The sequence below is a fragment of the Trachemys scripta genome, chromosome 12, assembly GCF_013100865.1.
Source record: "Trachemys scripta elegans isolate TJP31775 chromosome 12, CAS_Tse_1.0, whole genome shotgun sequence".
NCBI lineage: Eukaryota > Metazoa > Chordata > Testudines > Emydidae > Trachemys > Trachemys scripta.
The window spans coordinates 32,711,734-32,733,950 of NC_048309.1; the positions used below are offsets into that span (position 1 = coordinate 32,711,734).

General features: G+C 46.3%; 1 protein-coding gene across 3 annotated transcripts in view; it reads right to left on the reverse strand.

The window, feature by feature from the left end:
• Positions 1-22,217, reverse strand: part of ERGIC3 (ERGIC and golgi 3) — a 64,087-nt gene that overhangs the window by 31,517 nt on the left and 10,353 nt on the right. For 2 of the 3 annotated variants that reach the window (XM_034786667.1, XM_034786668.1), the window contains exons 2-7: positions 17,214-17,284; positions 15,476-15,563; positions 13,806-13,925; positions 11,137-11,230; positions 9,569-9,734; positions 8,252-8,309 (exon numbers count right to left, since the gene is read on the reverse strand). In XM_034786667.1, the coding sequence (XP_034642558.1) occupies positions 8,252-8,309; positions 9,569-9,734; positions 11,137-11,230; positions 13,806-13,925; positions 15,476-15,563; positions 17,214-17,284 (597 nt within the window). The remainder of the gene's footprint in view (positions 1-8,251; positions 8,310-9,568; positions 9,735-11,136; positions 11,231-13,805; positions 13,926-15,475; positions 15,564-17,213; positions 17,285-22,217) is intronic. The other variant, XM_034786669.1, reaches the window with a different exon arrangement.

Genomic DNA, 22,217 nt, shown 5'->3' on the forward strand with positions numbered 1-22,217 from the left:
CCCCCAGCCCTCTGCCCTGAACCCCCCACACCCCCAGCCTTCTGCCCTGCACCTCCAAACACCCCCAGCCTTCTGCCCTGCACCTCCAAACACCCCCAGCCCTCTGCCCTGACCTCGAGTCCCCCCACACCCAGCCTTCTGCCCTGCACCTCCACACACCCCTCCAGACTTATAGAGAGAGACCTTCTAAAAAACGTTAACATGTATTACCGGCACGCAAAACCTTAAATTAAAGTGAATAAATGAAGACTCGGCACACCACTTCTGAAAGGTTGCCTACCCCTGAACTAAAGAGACTGAAGATCTGCTCTCCTGAAACAAGGATCTGATCTAGCTTGAATATTGAGAGGATTCTGACGAGTAAAAGTGTGGACTCAACTCCAAGTGGCAGCTTTATAAATTTGATACAGGCACTTTGGTAGTAAGCCAGAAGCAGCCAAGAATTTTGGATGAGGGTATAAAAATATACTTTGTCCTCATGGCAGCTGAGAGAACCCACCTTGCTCAGTTCTCATGGAGGAGCTATTAATTTGGGACTGACAATCACAGTGCCTAATTTTTAGCTGCCTAGAAAAATCACAGAAACCACACTGTGATCCACAAAGCCTGAGCTAGGCACCTAGGCTTCCTTTACAATATATGGGAAGAGACAGACACCTTCAAATGCGATTCACAACAGCCAGCATGCTAGGCAGGAAGCTGTCTAAACTAGCCGATGGCAGATGCCAACCAGAGGGATGTGCCCTAAAACCCGCCCCCTCTTGTGGTGCCTAGGTCCGAGTTGCAGGATGGTGCCTACCTCTGCTCAGCAATCCATGAACGGGAACCAGCTGCCACCTGGAGTTAAGCAGCTTCTTGGGGGAATGAGTTAGGCACAAAACAGCTGGAGGAGGAGGAGGGGCTGCCACTACCCACCTGATAAATTTTAGCCCAGTGGTTAGAGCACTCACCTGGGCGTGGGAGACCCAGGTCCAAGTCCCCCTTGACTGAAGGAGGAGAAAGCATTTGAATAGGGGTCCCCACCTTGCAGGAGGATGCTCTAACCACTGAGCTAAGTGATATTCTGATGTGGGGCTTCCTCAGTCTCTCCTGCTGAAGTTGTTTCACGGTGGATAAATAAAGAGAGATTGGAGTAGGGGACCTGGACATAGGTCTCCCACCTTCCAGGTGGATGCCCTAATGACTGGACTACAGAACCATTCTCATTCTCTCTCTTTCTGTCTGACCCAATGACTATTCCATGGTGGATAAATATTTATCTAGAGATAGGTGGCAGTGTGCATGTCCAGATGCAGAAAGTTAGGTGCTGTCATAAACAGAGATAAAGGTAGCATAAAATCCCTCCTTGGCAGCTGTACTGAATCGCTTTACCTGTAAGGGGTTAAGTAGCTCAAATCACTTAGTTGGCACCTGACCAGAAGGACCAATAAGGAAAGAAGATATTTTCAAATCTAGGGGGAGAATTTATTTATGGCTCTCTCTTTTTTTTTGTTCCCTCTCCGGATGGAGAGAGAGAGACCAGGCAGGTACATCATCTCCTGAAAACATACCTGAAATGATCCATCTAAAATTACAAAAATTGTAAGTAAGGCAAGGAAATGCATTAGGTTATCTTTTGTTTTGGCTTGTGAATTTTCCTATGCTACAAAGCTATTTCTGTTTTTGTAACTGTGAAGCTGAGTCCAGTAAAGTTACCTTCCATCCTGATTTTGCAGGTGTGAGTCTTTTACTTTTTTCTTCATAATAAAGTTCCTCTTTTAAGAACCTGATTGATTTTAGTATCCTAAAGATAAAAGGTCTGGTCTGTACTCACACTGATAAGGCAATTAGTTGGTATATTATTCTCAAGCCTCCCCAGGAAAGGGGGTGAAGGGACTTGGGGGGATATTTTGAGTGGGACAGGGATTCCAAGTGACCCTCCCCTGAATTTGTGTGTAAATCAGTTGGTAGTGGCAACAATACTGTCCAAGGACAAGGAAAGGAATTTGTGCCTTGGGGAAGTTTTTAACCTAAGCTGGTAGAATATAAGCTTTGGGGGTCTTTCATGCAGGTCCCCACATCTGTACCCCAGAGTTCAGAGTGGGGTGGAACCCTGACATGGTGGCAGCGTGGTGGGATCATTTTGAACCAGAAGCATAGACCTAAGGATTTTAAAAGGACACATTTTTTCCTTTTGGCTGCTTGAAAACCAGGGAGGTTTTTTTTAAAGGGCACATTTTTATTTTTTATTTATTTATTTATTTAAGCTGAGAGCAGCTGGAGTTTTTTCTGTGCCTGAGGGCAGAGTAGTTAAGCTACAGCAAGGAAATTCACAAGCTGTTTTTTTTTTTTTCTAGCTCTTGGGCTAGGCTACGGTAAGGACGGGAAGGTTAGCAAATATGACAAAGTGAGGTCCAGAAAAAAACGGAATTAGCCAGACTGGAGGCTAAAGAGAAAAAGAAGGAACATGAAAGACAAATGGAATTCAAACAAATGGAGATTGATGCACAAGTGGCCAGAGAAAAAGCTGCTCAGGAGGAGAGGGGAAAAAGAGAGGCAGCATGCCAAGGAGGAGAGGGAAAGAGAGAGGAAGCATGAACTGGAGGTGATGGAGTGGAAGAGACAGAACCCTTCAGTAGCTGGCGCCACTTCCCCAAAAATCCACAAATAGGAGCGACTATGTCCACAGTATGATGAATCCAGTGATATTGCTGAATATTTTATCATCTTTGAGAGACTTTGCACCCTCTATGCAATTCCTGACAATCAAAAATGACTATGTTAATGGCAAAATTGACTGGAAGAGCTCTGGACATATTCAACAAGATGCCTATTGAGGATGCTTCTGACTATGGTAAATTTAAGGATTTGGTTTTGAAACAATTTCAAATTACACCTGAAACTTACAGAGTAAAATTTAGAACCCTTAAGAGAGGGGCTGGACTAAGTAATGTGGCTTATGTAAGGAAGAGGTGTAACTAGCTTTGAAGGGATGTGTGATTTGGTTGTACAGGAGCAATTCCTGACTATGTCCAATGATGATGTAAAACAGTGTTTATGGGATAAGAAAATGAACTCAGCAGAAAGTCTTGCTTCTTATGCTAATAATATGAGCAGTCCCAGACCGTCAGAGAGGTGGGGCAAATCGGAACAAGATGAGTGGAGGTAGCAGAGAGGAACAACCCTGGTCGCAGTTTGGGCGGATACCAGAAGGGATGCCCCAAACCAATACCATACCACAGGGGCAGCCCAAGGCAACCCCTACACCTCAAGGAAAACCCCTGATATCTTATTGTCCCACCACACCATCCTCTAGCAACCCACCTCGCTCCAGGGACCAGTCAGCTTGGCGATGTTTTAAATGTAACAAGCTGGGGCATGTGAAGGCCAACTGCCCCAAGAACCCTAACAGATTGCAGTTCATTGCATTGGAATCACATCAAAGGTCCTCAGGCCCAGATGCCTTCCAGATACCCTCAGAGCAAAGGGAAACTGTGAGTGTGGGCAGGAAGAAGGTTATTGCGTGGAGGGACACTGGAGCATAGGTGTCAGCTATCCACCAATCCTTAGTGGACCCCAATTTCATCAACCCAGAGGCCCAAGTGACAATTCAACTCTTCAAGTCAAACTCTTTTAACTTGCCTACAGCCACGTTGCCTGTCCAGTACAAGGGCTGGTCAGGAATGTGGACTTTTGCAGTCTATGATGATTATCCCATTCCTATGCTGCTGGGGGAAAACTTGGCCAACCATGTGAAGCTAGCCAAGTGGGTGGGAATGGTCACTCACAGCAAGGCTAAGCAAACTTTCACACCTATCCCTGTTCCTGAGACTTCTACAAGGGCCCCATCTGTGTTAACAGAGACCCAGACTGAGATGGTGGAACCGGACCCCGTGCAAACATCTGCGACAGCAGTAGTGGATCCAGTCCTAGAGACCCAATCAGAACCAGTCCCAGAACCATTGCCAGCACTGAATCCAGTGCTTGCAACCCCGCCTGCAACTCCAACGCCAGAGGGCGCCACCGAGCCTGCACTGGCAGCAGCAGCTAAACCTGTGCAAGAGGCTCAGCTGGAGCCTGAAATACAACATAGCGCACCAGCGGAGAGCGGTTCACAGTCAACGGAAACAACCCCATCACCTACATCCCTTCCAGAGGGACCAAGCCCAAGGCCACAGATTTATATATGGGTCCTGAGATGACTCAGGAATCCGATCCTGGAACCACAGATCTACCTGTAGTAGGTACAGACATTTCCTGGTAGGTCAGCTGCCTGCTGGGAGAAAGTTCTTTCTTTTTCTTTCCTTCTCTGTCTCTTTTCATCTTTGAGGGCAAAGCGCTTCTCCTCGAAGTGGGCCACTGCCTGATGGAGGCTGTGGCACTGATTGGGTCGGGTGGTGGCGGCTTGCTCCTCCCAGCTTGTGATGTCCACATCAGTTTTCTTGAAATACACTTTCAGTGCGTCTTTGTAGCTTTTCCTCTGACCACCATGGGATCTCTGATCATGGGTGAGCTGAGAGTAGAGGACAGGAGGTGAGAGTCTGGCATCCACACACAATGTCTATCCCAGTGGAGTTGGTGCATGAGGATCATTGCTTCTATGCTGGTGACATTGGCTTCAGTGAGACTGCTGGCGTTAGTGTAGTGATTTTCCCATTTGATGCGAAGGATCTTCCGGAGGCATCATTGGCAGTACCTCTCCAGACTCTTGAGATGCTGTTGATAGTCACACAGGTTTCGCATCCATAGAGGAGTGTAGGAATAACAATTGTCACATAGATCTGGATCTTGGTGTCCTGCCGTAAGTCACTGTCCGTGAAAACATGTCAGAGCAATTTCCCAAAGGAAGCACTTGGCACTGGATCCCGTGTTGGAGGTCACTGTCGATTTATGCGTTTTGAGAAAGTTGGCTACCAAGGTAGCAGAAATGCTCGACGATCTCCTAAGTCTGTCTCTCAATGGTGATTTGTGGTGGGTCATGTGCAAGGCTGGAAGCAGGCTGATGGGCATTTTTTTAATTTTCTACGTCTCCGCTCAAAGTCCTCAGGGCATCCACTACTGATCTTCAGTATGCTGATGACTGTGCCATCCTCACGCACACTGAGAATGGTCTTAAGTCCACACTGGATTTTTTTGCACTAGCTTACTGAAGCCTAGGACTCTCAATATGGAGAAGACTAAAGTGCTCCATCAGCCTGCTTCCAGCCTTGCACATGACCACAGAATAGCATTGTGTTGTGATAGGACCTACACTGTTTATTTCTTGTTTTTAATAGTTAACAATAAAAGTAGAATTTAGCTTACTACCTTCCTATGAGGGTAGAGTCCTCTCTCTTGGGCTATTATAGAAAAGGCAGTGTGTAGGAGGGAGGATGGCACTCTACATTAAAAATGCCATTACCTGTTTTAGAATTACTGACAATTCAGGACAGGACCTTGAATCCTTACAAATTAATGTTCTAACCAATCAATCACAAGACAGGGTAGTGGTGGAGGTCAGTTATAGGACACCAAATCATGTTTAAAGAGCTGCTCCCTTTTCCCTCATCTATCTATGTGTAGAAATAAAATTTGTATGATCATGGAGGATGTCAATCTGGGGGAACCAATGTTTGAGATCTCAGACTGCCACCAGTAAAACATCTTTGGAGTTCCTAAAATTTACAGATGATAACATTCTAACACAAAAAGTATTTCAACCAATGCAGGGTAATTCTCTCTTCTTATTCTGATGGATAAGATGGACAGATGACCAAAATAAAAATTAGTGGTTGTCTGGGTGCAAGTGATCATTATCTAATTTCATTTGTTATCTGCTAACAGAATATAGCCCTGTCCAATAATATATAAATATATACTTGGTGCTATAAATAGGTAAAATTCCCAAAACTTTAAACAATCGTGAGTCAAATTGAGTGTTAAGAAAAATTTACACATAAAAGTGTAAACAATGGTTCCTTCTGGCCTTAAAATCTAAAAATTAATTTGATCTCTTTATGTAGAAAAGTCACTTTTCTGATAGAACCTATCAAGAATTTGTTTAACTTGGGTTCCAAGTATCCAATAGCCTGTACAGGATCACAGGGAGAAAGCTGTGAGTGGTATATGAATTGCCCCAAGTACTATTACACCGACCTGGCTTCTTTTGGCTTTCATAGGCTTTAAGTAGTGAGATGACCTATGGCAGCTGCCTATCCTGAAACAAAAGCACCACTCCCTAAGATTGAGAAAGCAGAGCATATGACATTCTGCAGGACATTTTGTGAAACTGACCACCACCTAATGCCGCCTAAATTGGCTGAGGAAGCCTGACCACCACACTGAGACCAGCCAAGTAATGGCTGTTTAACCATGTCTGGAGCAGTCGCATTTGAAGTCACGCAATTGTCAATGAATATCTATACAAGACCATCAGCTCCGGGATCCTGATCTTTCAGCTACAACACTGCTACCAGGAAGTTCTAAGACAGAGATCGGCAACCTTTGGCACACGGCTCGCCAGGGTAAGCGTCGGCAGGTTCAGGCGATCGCGGCTCCCACTGGCCACGGTTCACCACTCCAGGCCAATGGGAGCTGCGGGAAGTGGCGGCCAGCCTGCGCCACTTTCCACAGCCCCCATTGGCCTGGAGTGGCGAACCGCGGCCAGTGGGAGCCGCGATCGGCCAAACCTGCGGACGTGGCAGATAAACAAACCGGCCCAGCCCGCAAGGGTGCTTACCCTGGCGAGCTGCGTGCCAAAGGTTGCCGATCCCTGCTCTAAGAAGTGGAGTGGAGGGAGGAAAACTGAAGCAGCACTTATATCTACCATTGCTACTATGACTGTTAAAACTTGGGTAGGTTGAAAAACACACTGTAGTGAATACAGCCACCAATGCCAGAAATCTGGTGAAAACTCTGGGGTCTGCAGCTAGCACCTTGTTTTGAAGACTGTCCCTCAGTCTGAACCTGAGGTAACTCTAGTGCAGCTGCATTATTGAGGTGTGGAAGTACTTATCTCAGAAGCCAAGTGTTTGAAACAATCCTGAGAACTCAAGAAGAGGATTCTGGTACATGGCCACCATGTGGAATCTGAGCTCTGATAGGCTAGTTGAGACTTTTCAGATTTCAGATAGGCTCCCCTTTCTTTTTTTGGACCAAGAAAAAAGAAGAATCCTCTTTAAACAGGTTGAAAGTATTTCTATTCTATTGCAACCAAATCCCTTCTCCTTCAACAATTTTTCATTTGAAGGAATTCCTCAAAAGTGAAAGATGTGTGCGTGCATACATGCAGCATCATGAGGAACTGAATAGTGTAACTCCTCCCCGACCTTCCTATTACAGTCAAAAGCATATTTTCATGAAACTTATCCTCTGCATACAGGCTATAGTAACTACACAGCCCTATCCACCATTCTACAAGACCGTTCTATCCCTTCCACCCTCTCTACACAGACTAGAGCCACTATTATCATATTCATGCTCCTGATGTGGGTCCAACACCTCACCAATCACATACAGTCAGATAGTTATGCTGAACTCATCCACTGTACAGAGAGCCACAGACTGGCGGAGTACCTCACTCTTGAAAGTGGACTAGCTAGTCTACGCTTATATGCACAGAGGAGTTGAAATAGGCATTTAAGTCACTTCTCATTAATGTAACTATTTATTATAAAGCTGTAAATATGGGTCTGTATGTGTTACATGATGGGTTGTTACATGGTGCAGCCAATTATAAGGGTAGAGTTAAAAATCTTTGTCAAAACGTAACTCTGAACCCCCGGAGTTTCAAACATTTATGTTTCTGGAACTGCAACATACTATTCAGTTACATAAATACTTCCAATCTTTCATCTATTTTAAAAGGTTCTTGAGAATATATATAAAGGCATAAATTAAAACACTCTGTTACCCCAGAAATACTAACTTGCCTAACTTCTGTATAAAAATCACTTGAATTGCTCTAAAATTCTCCATGAAACATTTTTGGACTCAACACGCTGACAGAGCTGTTTATAGCAGAACAGGGTTGCTTAATGAGATGGGACAGGCTCCTCCTTGGCCCCACTTCCTCCCAGTTCTTTCTCAACCCAACATTTCTCCACTTGCTCCTGATGGTTCTCTTCTCCTACCATGGCACTTCTGCCAATTCCTCCCCATCCTGGCAGTGCTACTTCAGACAACTTTATCCATCATGGTTCATGACATGGAAATCAGAGGGAAATGTTCAAAGAGAAAAGCAGACATGCCAGGAAGTCAGAAGGCCACAGGAAAAAAAAACAAAATACTTTACCATGGACATGAGACTGCTGAAAGCTTTTTCCAGGTGCAAAGTGAAAGTTTCCAGCTACCTGTAGGAAACAGTCATCTTTCATTAAAAGGCCCCATTCTACATAATAAAGTGAAGCATTAACACTTGCTGCCCCCTTTTCAAAGGTGGATTGCCCCCTCCCATGTTACTTACCTGCTGACAGAGTCACAGTGAACCAGCTACTCCCCCAAAGAACCTTTTTCCAAATAAAACAATCAGTACTCTTCAGGAATTTGTAGAGCAGAGATGTCAGACACCTGGCTCACAGACCAGATCTGATGTGTGTGTGGGGCCTACACAGATTGTGCAGAATCTAAATTCTCATTTAAAATATATATATTTCGATCTTTCCTGCTTGTGAATATAATCTTGTAAATGGGAACAAAATATAACCAATGCACATGCAGCCAGCCTGAAACAATGTCTCTGAGAGATGTGAATTTCACCATCCACCTGAATTTCACTGGGGTGTCAACACTAAAGACCGTATGTTAATGTCAACATTAACTATTTCATTGTTGATCGTTTTTAGCAGATACAATAATGGGGAGGGCGTAAGAGTGAAGTCCAGAGGAGTAGAACTGAAAGTTGCTGCAGGGAAGATGAGAGGAGACTCCCCTAGGAAGGGGGAAGAAAAACAGAAAAGGAAGATGAGGAAGGAAAATAAAGTGGAGTAACACTGTTGATCCTAAAGGGGAAGATATATTCCCAGAGTGATGCTGAATGCGACAATAAATCACCGAACAAACAATAAAGATAACTAAAAGTTCAGCCTGGGATGTTTAAAAGGGACCTAAGGGAGTTAGGCACCAGTTCCACATACTTTCGATAGCAATTGGACACCTAATTCCCTTAGGGCCCTTTGAACATCCCAACTTTCCTTTGTAGACCGAGGCTAGCTAAAATGAGAGCCAGCAAGACCCTGCCATATGTGTTCTGTACTGGGCCTTTCAGCAATTGTTTAGACAGCATATAGAGCTGGTGGGCATGGGTTAAAAATCCACCAGCGTCTCTGTCCCCACACGTTCTGAAAGGTCCAGCCAACAAAACACACACGGCCATTCCTTTTTATTGCTTTTCTTTCTCCGATTTGCAAAACTAACTGCTGTTTTATTTAGGCTCTTATGCTGCACTTAGCACCTAACCATACCTAAGTCCCAGCACCATAGAACTGTGGAGACATTGTGCAAAGTGGGGGAAGGATGGGAATTCCCAACCTCTGCCCTTTCCTGGTCACTGACAGTGGTGGGATTTCAGGTGCCTGGCACAGCTTAGCGTTCAAGGGAAGCTCTCTCTCACCTTGTTGACCTCTAAGAATCCATACACTTGGCAGCCCTCATTCTTCTGCTCCTGCATTTTCTGGCTGAACCCTTCTCTCTTACATTGTTCTATAGTGTCAGGGTTCTTGAAGGCCCAGCCACGCCGCCTGTATGCTTCTCTCACATCATCACAGGAATTACAGCACCTGCAAAAGCACAGGCACCTTCTCACTCACCCTGAATGGAGGACAAACATAAATCAAGAGCAGAGACCACAAAATGTGGAACAATCTCTCTGCAGAGGACACAGAAGCGAATTCTCCTTCATACTACTAGTCTCTCTCAGCAGATGGTCTCTGGGTCAAGGGAAGATTAAATTCCCAGAACTGAAGCTGTGTATCCACCTAGCTGAGCAGCCTTGAGTCAATACCTTCCTGAAGCTGACAGCCAACAGAGGACCTCTGCATTCACAATAGAGCTCTGAGGATCTTCCCAATGGACCTGACTCCCTTTAGAACATGGTGATATCACTTTTTAACCAGCCAGAGAAGTCCCATAAGGAGGTCTGTTAATGCACCTCTCACCTTACTGGCTTGGAGTCTCCCCTCCATGAATAAACAATTCACTCCTGCGGTGCACCCCCACTAGTCTACAGGTCTCAGGCCAAGGCTTCCAAAGGTGTGGGGAGGAAACCCCCTTCACTCCCCTGCATCAAAGGGGAGACCAGGGTGGACTCTGGACAGAGGACTGTGGTTTCTTTATTCTTTTGACATTTTTGTTACCTGAGAAGGGGAGGCTGGAGGGCTGAATCCCCAATGCCCCAGGAGAGAGCATCTCCAGGCAGGGGCTGCAACCTGATGGATTATTCTAAGCCCAGAAAAGAAAAAACAGAGGAGGAAAAAGAATCCAAGACCTTGTGGGCCAGATTCTGATCTGTTCTTGCAGGAGCATGCAAGGAGATGGGGAGAGCAATGTAGCACCAGTTTGCCCCACAAACAGAGCGCAAGCAAACATGATGAACTAGCCCTGAGTGTGCTCACAGCTAGTGGGGGACCCTCTTCCTTTTATACCCTGAGAATCCCACCCAAGGGGAGAGGCCCCAAGGGACACTTCTTTCCAGTCTGATCCAAGCTCACATGCCCAGAAGTGCTTAGCCCAAAACTGTAGATCCATATGGGAATTCTTGAAGGAGAACTCACACACAATATGGATTCATTCAACATCTGGGGCAAATGCTGCTGAGAAGTTATGGAACAGGTCCCCCACTTCACTCTCTGAGATCAGGAGACCAGAAAATCGTGCACTCACACACATACTTTCCCCCACCCTCCCATCAGGAGAATAGAGAAGTACGTGGGGTCTGTCACAAACCAGGAGGTTATGCAAGTGTGGGCTCACCCAACTGACCTCTGTCCAGATCAGGATATTAGAGAAACACACACGCAAACCCCACTTCCCCCACGCAGGTAAGAACACCAAGGATGTGTCATTCCACCCCCTCCTCCAATTCTGGAGGTTAGGAATATGCATACACCCCATTCCTGTCAGTTCAGGATCAGCGTACAACCCCCCTCCCTAAGTAAGGAGATCAGGAAATCCTTCATTTACCGGATGTCCTCCGACTCTGCTCCATAACAGCTCTCACAGCGATCAGCATCTAAGGAATCTGGATCAAACACTTTCTCCTCCTCTTTGCCCAGCTCTGAAACAAAATAAGACTTCCAAATAGTGTGACAGTTTTATGAATATGTCTCTGTGTCATCTTATGAATTTAACTGTGGTTTGTATCACTCATGATCCCACTCTGCACTATGGATTAGAACTTCCCTTTTTTAATCTGACTCCATTTTGTGTCCAGTGTAGAGCCAGTTGTGCTGGCATTTTTGTAGTTTGTTGAGATGTATAACAAGCTAGAGGGGGTGTTTCCCACCTCAGGGACAGCAAACACAGGAAGAGTCATCCAACCAATTCCCATGAATGACTGGCTTGCTAATAGGCGACAAAGAGACTTGTGGCACCTTACAGACTAACAGACGTATTGGAGCATAAGTTTTCGTGGGTGAATACCCACTTCGTCAGACGCACGTCATCAGACGAAGCGGGTAGTCACCCACGAAAGCTTATGCTCCAATACGTCTGTTAATCCATAAGGTGTCACAGGACACACTGTTGCTTTTTACAGATCCAGATTAACACAGCTACCCCTCTGATACTTGGCTTGCTAATGATTCTTAATCACGTTACCATCCTCTATGCAACCAGACTGTTGGGCTTGTGAACTCAGCATGGCTGGGGCTTGGAGCTGTATACTGGGGCTCATAACTAAGGCTACGGTTTAGTCTCAGGTATTTTTAGTAAATGTCATGGACAGCTCAAGGGCAATAAACAAAAAGTCACAGCCAGTGACCTGTCCATAACTTCTACTAAAAATACCCCAAACTAAATCTTAGGTGCTTGGGGAGATGGGGTGCTCCAGCAGACGCTGCTGCTCTGGGGCTGGGGGCGGGGTCCTCTGGCGGTTGCTGCTGCTGGGGTGTGGGGGGGGGCCTGGGGGCCCCGCCGCTGCTGCTCCCGGACCACTGCTCCGGGCAGCACCAAGACAAGCTGTCTGGGGCTACTCAAGCAGTGGCCAGTGCAGCTGGCCCAGGGCCACCCCAGCTGCTCGGGTAGCCCTAGGGTCAGTCACACCGGCTGCAGAGCTGCAGTAGTCATGGAGGTCCCATAAAGTCACGGAATCCATGACCTCTGTGAAAGACTTGCAGCCTTACTCATGACCAAGACTGGCTTGTAAGCAGAAGGGGCTCTGTGTGCAGGAGGTTAAGGAATTTGCTGCAGGGGAGAGACAGGATTCTCCCACCTACCCTGAACATGGACAGACCACAGACCCAAACTGGAGACATGTGATAAGTCTCACAGGGGATGGGTGGGGGTTATGTTCAGGTATTTGTTGTTTTGCCTAAATCTATAACTCTCTTGTGCTTTGTAATAGTAAACTCTGGATGTGGATAAGAAGTTCTTACACATCCCTTACTTTAATTGCCCCTGAACAATTAAACAATAAACTAAACTAGAGAGGTCCACAATGAGTTGGAGTTCTGGTATACACAAGCTGCTGGGGAGTGAGGTTTGGCACAAGTCTCAGGGCCAAAGGCAGTTGGACTGCAGAGTCCTGTCATCCCAAAGAGGGGCACAAGACAGGAAGTCTGTACCATGGGAACGCCCGGGAGACCAGAACTAGAAACACTATGTGGACATTGCTCAGATCCAGTTGCCTTGGAAGCATGTGGGATCCAGAAGTTGGATCCAATGCAGCAGACCGGTGATCATCCAGTAGGTTGGCTGGTATAACTTGTTACCTCATGAGTGTTGACAGTCAGTGTGGATCATGAACATGGATGAGCTTTGTGCCCTTCTGGTCAAGAAATGCAGACATCACACCTCCTCCGCTGCATTTACCTTAAAGCACTGGGCCCACACCCACATTAGCCTTTTGATCCCTAAGACTCCCCACCACTGCTAACTTCAGTGCAGCTCCACTGACAGTATCAAAAGTGTGAACTCCAGTATAGACAGAACGCCACCATGAAGGGATAGCCCAGTGGTTTGAGCATTGGCCTGCTAAACCCAGGGTTATGAGTTCAATCCTTGAGGGGGCCATTTAGGGATCTGGGGCAAAAATCTGTCTGAGGATTGGTCCTGCTTTGAGTGGGGGTTGGACTAGATGACCTCCTGAGGTCCCTTCCAACCCTGATATTCTATGATTCTATGTCATGTAGACTTGCTCTGAGCAAAGTCGGGGCATGATGGTCGAAGCCCACCAGTATCTTGTCCACACTGGTGCTCCCTGTACTAATGTTAGCAAAGGGAATACATTTTAGAGGAAAGAGACTAGTGTAGGCAGTCTGAGTAGCTGTCAGCTCCAGAGCTGAGGGCAGCCTCTAATGTATTCCAGCTATGCAACGACCAGGTCCTATGAAATCCCAAAGACCAAAAAAAGGAGAAAATAAATGGCATGGGGTGACAGACACCCTTAAACCAGGCTCAGTCATAGGCTCGAGCAGGGCAGATCCCTGAAGAGCACCCATCTCTGCACATCCCACACCAGTGCACTTGAGACAACAGCATTACACTGCTGTGAACTCTCTGCTCAGAGTTCAAATACCCTTCGGCTGCCACTTCAGTCCTAGGGATTCCCTATGGAAGGCAACAGAGGAAGACCAGTGGCAGTCAGGCCATTAGAGCATCCAACAGAGGAAGGCAGCAGGGCGTTGTACTACCGTGTCTCTCGGCCTCCGGGGTCACAGGATTGCCATCTTTATCCAAACGTTGCTTAAAGAGATTGTGCTCCACATCTAGCTGCTGCTCTCCTGCCACATCCATGGCATCAATGCTCAAATCTGAAACCAGCAAGCAAGGGGAATTAAGGCAGGTTCTTTGTGGTCTGAGATGGTGTATGGAAGCAGCAAGCCAGTGAGAAACCACAAGCCTATTAACAAGGGGAAGATCACCAAGGCAGGCACCTAGGAGGAAGACTTCATCTGCAGATTAGGAGAAAATCAAGGAGTGGAAGGGGACTGGCATAAGAGGCTGCAGTGTGTGGCTGAGAACCTCGAGGTGACTCCAAACTGCATCCCTGCATTTCAATCTCTCCTGCAAACAAGGCTTTTGGGCTGCTGTCCAAGAGGGATCCTCTTCAGCTAGCGCTCATGTAAATCATATTTTCACCTGGGCAGATAAACTCAGGCTAAATAACTTGTCCAACCCTTTACAGATACCTCAACTTGCTGGTCAAGCTTGAATTCATTTGGAGAACTCCCCCACCATTCCAATCCCAGCCGCTCTCCCCTGTGGCCCCTTCCCATTACCTTTCACCAAAGGGTTTCAGATAGTCTTTGCTGGGCCCTAATGTGTTACTTGGGGACACGTCAATATCTTCCCTGGGGAAGGGGAAAGAAGCTGCCAGACTTGCTGGACTCTCCACTCCATCTTAAACATAGTAGGGGAGGAAGTCTGAGATTGGAGTAGGGGAAGAATCCTCCTTAGGGTGATGGTATCTTCCGCAACTACATTTCAATGGGGTGATCTGAGACAGAGCACACAGAACTGCCCAGCTTACTAAAAACAGAATAGAAATTGCAGTGTACACTTGAGTGGTGGGATTTTTAATCACTTTCACTTTGCAGTTAAATTATCAAATCCCTATTCCTCAGAGGAAATGTGAGGCTCCAGTGTTATACTTGAGCTATCTGTGATCAAGGGTCTGAAAAAATTTTAAGTGTAAAAATATTCTCCCCTCAAAAACAGCACAAATAGCTGAATGGATTTAGTTGCAACAAACCTCACAATTCAGCTAAGAAGTATTCAGACCAATAGAAACATTTTGGAGGAAGTTATTACAGAGTGAAAAATGTGTCACATGACATCGGTAACATAATTGATTTGGTTCCACATGACATTAATGTACACGTTCAGAATTTAAACACAAGAGTCAAGAAAGTAGCTGGTTCCAAGATCTACTCTACAATGATTTCCATAATAGGCTCTGCACATTACAAAAATTAATGGCAACTGGGACAAGCCCGTGGGAGCAAGTCAGTATTATACTCCTTTCATACAGGCTCTTCTTCCTCACATGCAAGTCTCAAAGAACTTTACAGAAGTGAATAAAGAGCTTTATCCTCATTGCACGAATTAGGAAACACACTCAGAGAAATGAAGCAACTGGACCAGAGTCCTACTGTGTCAAATGACAATGCTGGGAACAGAACCCAGGAGTCCTGACTGAATTCCCTGTTCTAACTACAGGGAAATGTAATTCCTTACTGCTGACAAGACAAGCAGCTGAATAGCAAATCAAAATGCTGCATGCACTGACTGGCCAGTATGCCCAACCTCCAGCAGAGAGTGAAAGCTCCCTTCTTCCCAACTCTGTAGCAGACTTACTTACAAGCACAAGGCATATGCGGAAAGACAACATCTATATTAATCTTCAATTTGTCTCCTCTCGATTTGTCAACATACAGTTCAGGATGAACCTAGGAACAAAGAAAACAGAAGTCTCATTCAACCTGGAAGTACATGACAAGGTCTTTTCCCTTGCCTTCTCCCCAGCCCAGGAGCCTCTCTCCAGGTGCCATGCCACCATACTTCCAAAGCCTCCTCCACATGGGGTGCATAAGCTGGCACCTTCCAGAATGCTGTGACAGAGCAGTTGAAGTGACTTCCAAACCTGGCTGTGATGTGTGATGCTCCTAGCCAGCAAAGTGATAATTTGGGGATTTAAATTAAATAAAAGTAATTTAAAATATTTTACTTTTTGCAATTTCTTCCCCACTAGAGAGTCTGCAAGTGGGAAACTGGTGGCTATCTCCTACTGGTGACATAGGAGAGTGCTCCGTTCACAGCAGAAGCTGGAGGAACCAGCAGCCCAGTATGACTCCTGCTGCCTTCTCCAGGAGGGGGATCCAGGCCTTAGTGGAGTTGACAGGTACCGAAAGCCCAACTGGAAGCACAGGAAGCCAATCCTAGGGTGACCAGGAGGGGAAAGAGGCTCCCTGCACAGCCAGTGCTCATCTTTTTTGAGATATTCAGGGAGGAAAGAGGAAGGGAGCAGCAATAGCAATTCATTCTCATCTCACTAGTCGGGCTGTCAGCAGAGTCAGTGCCACTTCAAAACACAGTAAAGCAAAGTCTTAGTGCAAGTCACTGATCCTTCTTCCTTCCCTGGTTCACAACAGAACTAGACAAAGCACTGCAAACCGCTGGCTCTGTATGGCAGAAATTTATATTAAATTCTAGCCACCATCACAGCAACAAGGCAGGTCCTCTGAGCCACCTGGGCTGCGCAGCCTAATGACCCAAGAAAATAAGGCTGCCCACGAACACAGGGCGGTGTGGCCTAGTGGCCAGAGTCAGTACAGCAGCCCTCGAGTGCAGGGCAGCGTGGCCTAGTGGCCAAATCCAGGGGCCATCACCAAAGGAGGTGGTGGCCAGGGTAGGGGGACCCGGGCCCACCCGACTCCACCACGTCCTGACTCAGGGCCCTAACAGTGGAGGAGTGGTACATCACTGGGTCAGCGGGGAAATCCAACCACAACATGCTGACCTTCCACAGGTGGAAGATACCACTCACTCCACCTCCCTGGGTCACTTCCTACAGGGCTTCCTGAAGCTGCAGTCTATACAACATCAGGGTCTCTGGGCTCCTTGGCGCAGGTTTTCGACTGGGATTTCGACTCCAGCCAGTCAGCCGTAGGCCATAGGCCTCCGGTCTGGGTCGTGGGATCTCTGGGTCCCACAGGCAAGGGCTGTAACGACTCCTGGGCCGGAGCCTCCACCAAGCATCCTTCCTCCTTACTGAGCTGGGCTGCTCTCCTTTGTACTAGCAGAGCAGTTGGAGCATGTGGAGCATGGTCTGAGGGGCAGGACTTCCTCTGCTCAGAGTGTGGGATTAACCTTTTCCTGTCTAGTGCGGGGTATGCACATCCCGTCACAGCATGGAAAAGGCGAGACAATGTGCAGCTATAGAATGGTCCTGTGCCTTGCAAAACTTGGGAGCCTGGCTCAGATGTTGACAAACGGTGGACCCTAGTTGAATATGTGGCCCTACCTTCTTCCAGGGCTCCAACAGGACAGCACAGGGAAAACATAAACCCAAAAAGACAGCAATACAAAGCTCTACTTACTTCCTTAGTGAGGTAGTACTGCAGCTCCGAGAAGAAAAGTAGGAGCATGATAAGTCCACTGATTATTGTCACTGCAAATGGAGAATGACAAGCATTACCATGTGCTGTGGTGGAGCAGTCCTGGGACTCACTAATCCACTGCCTGACTCCAGTGAAGAAAGCAGCTGGCATTACAGCAGGTAAGAAGAAACCAGGCTGCTCATGAAAATCGCTATCCTCCTCCCATGTGCTCTGTAAAAAACACATGCTGATAGCCCAACACAAATGCCAATTAGACAGTAAATCTTGAAGGCTAGACCACAAAGCAAATCTTTGATCCATGCATTTCAAAGTTATTAAAGAGGAGAATGAACCAGTACCGAGTACCAAGATAGGAGCTGTTTTCATTCATTTGGGCACAGTCCTCCTCTCCTGGCCACCAAAGGAAACATTTCACATAGAAGAGATGCTTTCTGGTGTGGCTGCAGCCCCAACCTGACTACGATTAGACCTTTATTTGGATAATGAGAGCATGAATGAATTAGACCTTTATTTGGATAATGAGTCACAGAAGATATGATTAAAAAAGAACATAAGAATGGTCATACTGGGTCAGACCAAAGGTCCATCAGTATCCTGTCTTCTGACAGTGGCCAATGCCAGGTGCTTCAGAGGGAATGAACTGAACAGGTAATCATCAAGTGATCCATCTCCTGTCGCCCATTACCAGCTTCTGGCAAACAGAGGCTAGGGACACCATCCCTGCCCATCTTGGCTAATAGCCATTGATGGACATATCCTCCATGAACGTATATAGTTTTTTTTTGAACCCTCTTATGGTCTTGGCCTTTACAATATATTAAAAATATTATAAATATATTATAGGTGGAGCTGGTAGCACTGCCTATATTTCAGGCTGACTGACACATCCCATTATAAGACTCTGTTTTCAGTTGCTTATAACTTTAACCATTCAAGATAAAAATTTCCATGCTTGGTGTCTGCCTTAGGCTGAATTTGTTTTTGGAAAGTTTCAGCTAAAAGGGTTCAGCCCTTTCTGGAATGAAATTAGGGAAAATATGTTATTCTGCCCAAGCTAAAAAAATCTTATAACCATTTTGTTGAGACACAGTAGAGCCTCTATGCTTTGGAATAGAGACTTGGAATTTGGGGTCTCCCTTGGGTCAGAGAGGTGCTTTCTGACATCCCCATGAAAATTCAGCCAAATTTGGCCACACTATAAGCCTCTGAAAAAACTGTTTGTGCATGCTCAGTAGAGACTTGTTAGAGTTTGACAACTCAACTATCTAAAGATTCCATCTGCACTGAGTATGCTCCATCCCCTCACAGCTCTGATGTGCTGACCACACTGAATGCGCCATTCCCACTGAGCATGCTCCAGTCCCATGCTACAGGGGCAGAGTGGGATTTCCCTGCAATTTTTACTCCTGGCTGCCAGGAGTCACAGTAGCAGAGGGCACTAGAAGTGAGAGCAAGTACACACTCTATTCTGTGCTCTCACATTGATGCTCTCCCACCTGGAGCCCAGTCAGCCTAAAGAAGGAGGAAGCTGCCTCCTTGAATGTTGAGGAATTGGAGGGATAGGGAGCAGAGTAAAAGCGGGGTGAGAGAAGGGCAGGGATATGGGAGAATAGATAGTGCAGGACTTGGATGTGTGTTTGTTTGTGTGTGTGTGTGTGTGTGGCTGGACAGCAGCTGTATTGGGGGGGGGGGCAGAAACCTCTGTGGGGACTGGATAGGAGCAGAGCAGAAAGGGGGCAGGAACAGGAAGATGGGGGGATGGATAAGTGCCAAATGGGAGGAGGTCAGAAGGAGAGGGGGATGAGGACAGGCTGGGGGCACAGGAGTAGAGGAGTCTATAACCAGCAAAGCACATTCCCCTCCAGAATCTGGAACTGAACCAAGCTAGTGAAAAGCGGGCAGCAAACAGGCAAGCTTGAGAGGGAGAAAGAATACAATCACCATGATTTGGAAAGGTTGCATCATCAATGCCAACACTGCTCCTGGCTCTTCCACCTGCACCTGAACCCAATCATGGGTGCCTGATAACAGAAGTTGAGAAGAAGGTGGAACTGCTCAATGCCTACTTTGCTTTAGTTTTCACACACAAAATAACATGTGACCCGACAACTAGCAAAGTTACCATAGACAATAAAGGGGAAGGCATGCAGATCAGGACAAATAAAGAACACATCAGAGATCTTTTAATCACAATGAATTCAAGTCAGCAGGGCCTGATGCTATTCAACTCTGCATGCTGAAGGAATTAGCTGAAGAAATCTCAGAGCCACCTGGCAATAATATATTCAACCTCACTGATGACAGGAGAGGTCCTGGAAGACTGGAGAAGAGCTAACATAGTGCTCATCTTTAGAAAGGGGAAAAAGGAGGAGCCAAGGAACTATAGACCAGTCAGCCTGACCTTGTTACCTGGGAAGCTATTAGAGAAACGTATAAAACATTCAATTTCCAAATACCTGGAGGATGAAGGGGTAAGCACTAGCAGCCAGCATGGATTTACTAAGAACAAATCATGCTAAACTAGCTTGATTTCCTTCTTTGACATGGCAACTGGTTTGATGGATGGGGGAATGCAGTGGACATAATATACCTGGACTTCAGCAATACTTTTGACACAGTCCCACATAATATTCTCATAAGTAAGCTGGAGAACTCCGAGCTCGGTAGAACTACCATTAAGTGGATATATAATTGGTTAAATAATCGCAAACAAAACGTGACTATTAAAGGAAAGATGTCAGATTGGAAGGAGGTCTCAAGTGAGGTTCCACAGGCATTTGTTCTGAGTCTGGTGTTATTTAACAACTTTATTAATGACCTGGATGTAAGAATAGAGAGCATTCTGATAAAATCTGCAGATGACACAAAGCTAGGTGGGGTTGCAAACACTTGGAAGGACAGTGCTAAAATTCAAAGGGATCATGATAAATTGGAGAACTGGGCTATACACAACAAGATGAAATTCAGCAAAGACAAATGTAAGGTGCTACACTTAGAGAAGAACAACCAAATGCACAAATACAGAATGGGGGATAACTGGCTTGGCAGCAGCACTGCTAAGAAAGATCTGGGAGTTGTGGATCACAACCTCAACATGAGTCAACAATGCAACTGTTGCAAAAAAAAAAAAAAAGCAAATGCGATTTTGGGATGCATTAACAGAGGCCTAGCATGGAGGCTGGATAGCCATCTGTCTTGGATGCTTTAAACACAGCAAATCCTGCATCTTGGCAAGGAGTTTGACTACATGACCCTTGAGGTCCCTTCTAACCCTATGATTCTATGAAAATGGAAAATGACTGCAAAAAAGAAAGATGAGAAGAAGGTGTAGCTGCTCAGTGCCTACTTTGATTCAATCTTCACACAAAAAATAACATGTGACCAGACAGCTAGCAAAGTTTCCAGGAGTAACTGCAAAAAGGGATTTGGAGTTATAGTGGACACAACCTAAATGTGAGGGAACAATGTAACACTGCTGTCAAAAAAGCAAACATAATTCTGGGATGTTGTGATGAGGTGTCCCACCCCACCCCGACTCACCTCAGGGTTAATGAGGGCCAAGAAGGAGGCTAATTAACCCAACAGGCCACAGCTGAGGGGAATCAGGCAGGCAAGTAATCCCCTGAGTGAGTGAGGGACCAGCTGGGGAGGAATGAGCTGAGCAGGAAATAGAAAGACAGAAAATTGGAAACATCAAGGCTGCTGGGAAAGGGCAGACACTCCCAAGAGAAGGGGAGAAATGTTTGGAGACTATAGGGATGTTGGCTGCTGGCTGCAGTGGCTCCCTTGGAAGAGAGAGGAGGCTGTGGGAACTGATAGACCAAGAAAGAGACGGGAAACCAGTGGTAGAAAGCAGCCCAAGCAAAGAGCAGTGAGGGTAGAGGAGGACAGCCCGGACTGCTGAGCTGAGGTTCCCTGGGCTGGAACCCAGAGCAGAGGGCGGGCCCAGGTTCCCCTACCAGCCACTGGGGGAGTGGCACCGAGGCAGTGAATGGGAAGACTGCCTAGGACTGCTGAGGAACTATATCACGGAAGGGAGAACTTTGAGTGACCTAGCCAGAGGACTGAGGAAGGGAGAGGAAGCTGCAATTCCTGAGATGGAGAAAGGGGCTGCAGGCTGCATAGCAATGGCGTGCAAACCGCTAAATAGGGGTCTACTGAATGAGCTAATGTCCAGAGTGACCAGGAGGTGCCAGACCAGCAGTGAGTGGTGCACCCCATGACAGATGTATTAGCAGGAGTGTAGTAAACAAGACACAAGGAGTAATTCTTCCACTCTACACAGCACTGATAAGGCCTCCACTGGAGTATTGTGTTTGACTGTGGGCACCAAATTTCGGGAAAGATGTGGACGAATTGGAGAAAGTCCAGAGAAGAGCAACAAAAATGATTAAAGATCTAGAAAACATGACCTACGAGGAAAGATTGAAAATATTGGGTTTATTTAGTCTAGAGAAGACTGAGGGGGGACATGGTAACAGTCTAGATGTATGTAAAAGATGGTTATTATTCTCCTTATCCACTGAGAACAGGACAAAAAGTAATGAAATTAAATTGCAGCGAGGGAGATTTAGGTTAGACATAGAAGAAACTTCCTAACTGTAAGGGATAGTTAAGCACTGGAACAAATTACTTAGGGAGGCTGCTGAACCTCCATCATTGGAGATTTTAAAAACAGGTTAGACAAACTGTCAGGAAGGGTCGATACCACAGAGGTGTCTAGACTGAAAACTTACATCAGAATACCTCTATCTCTGAGGTATGAAAAATCCACATCTCAGGGAGACATAGCTATGCCAACCTAACCCCTGGTGTAGATAGCAATTGGAAGAATTCTTCTATCAACCTAGTTACTGCCTCTTTGGGAAGTGGATTCACTCCAGATGTCGCTACAGTGAGTGTTTAGATGGAAGTGCTACCGTGGCACAGCTGCAGTTCTGCTACTTTGCCGCTGTAGCGTTTTAAGTGCAGATATACCCCAAA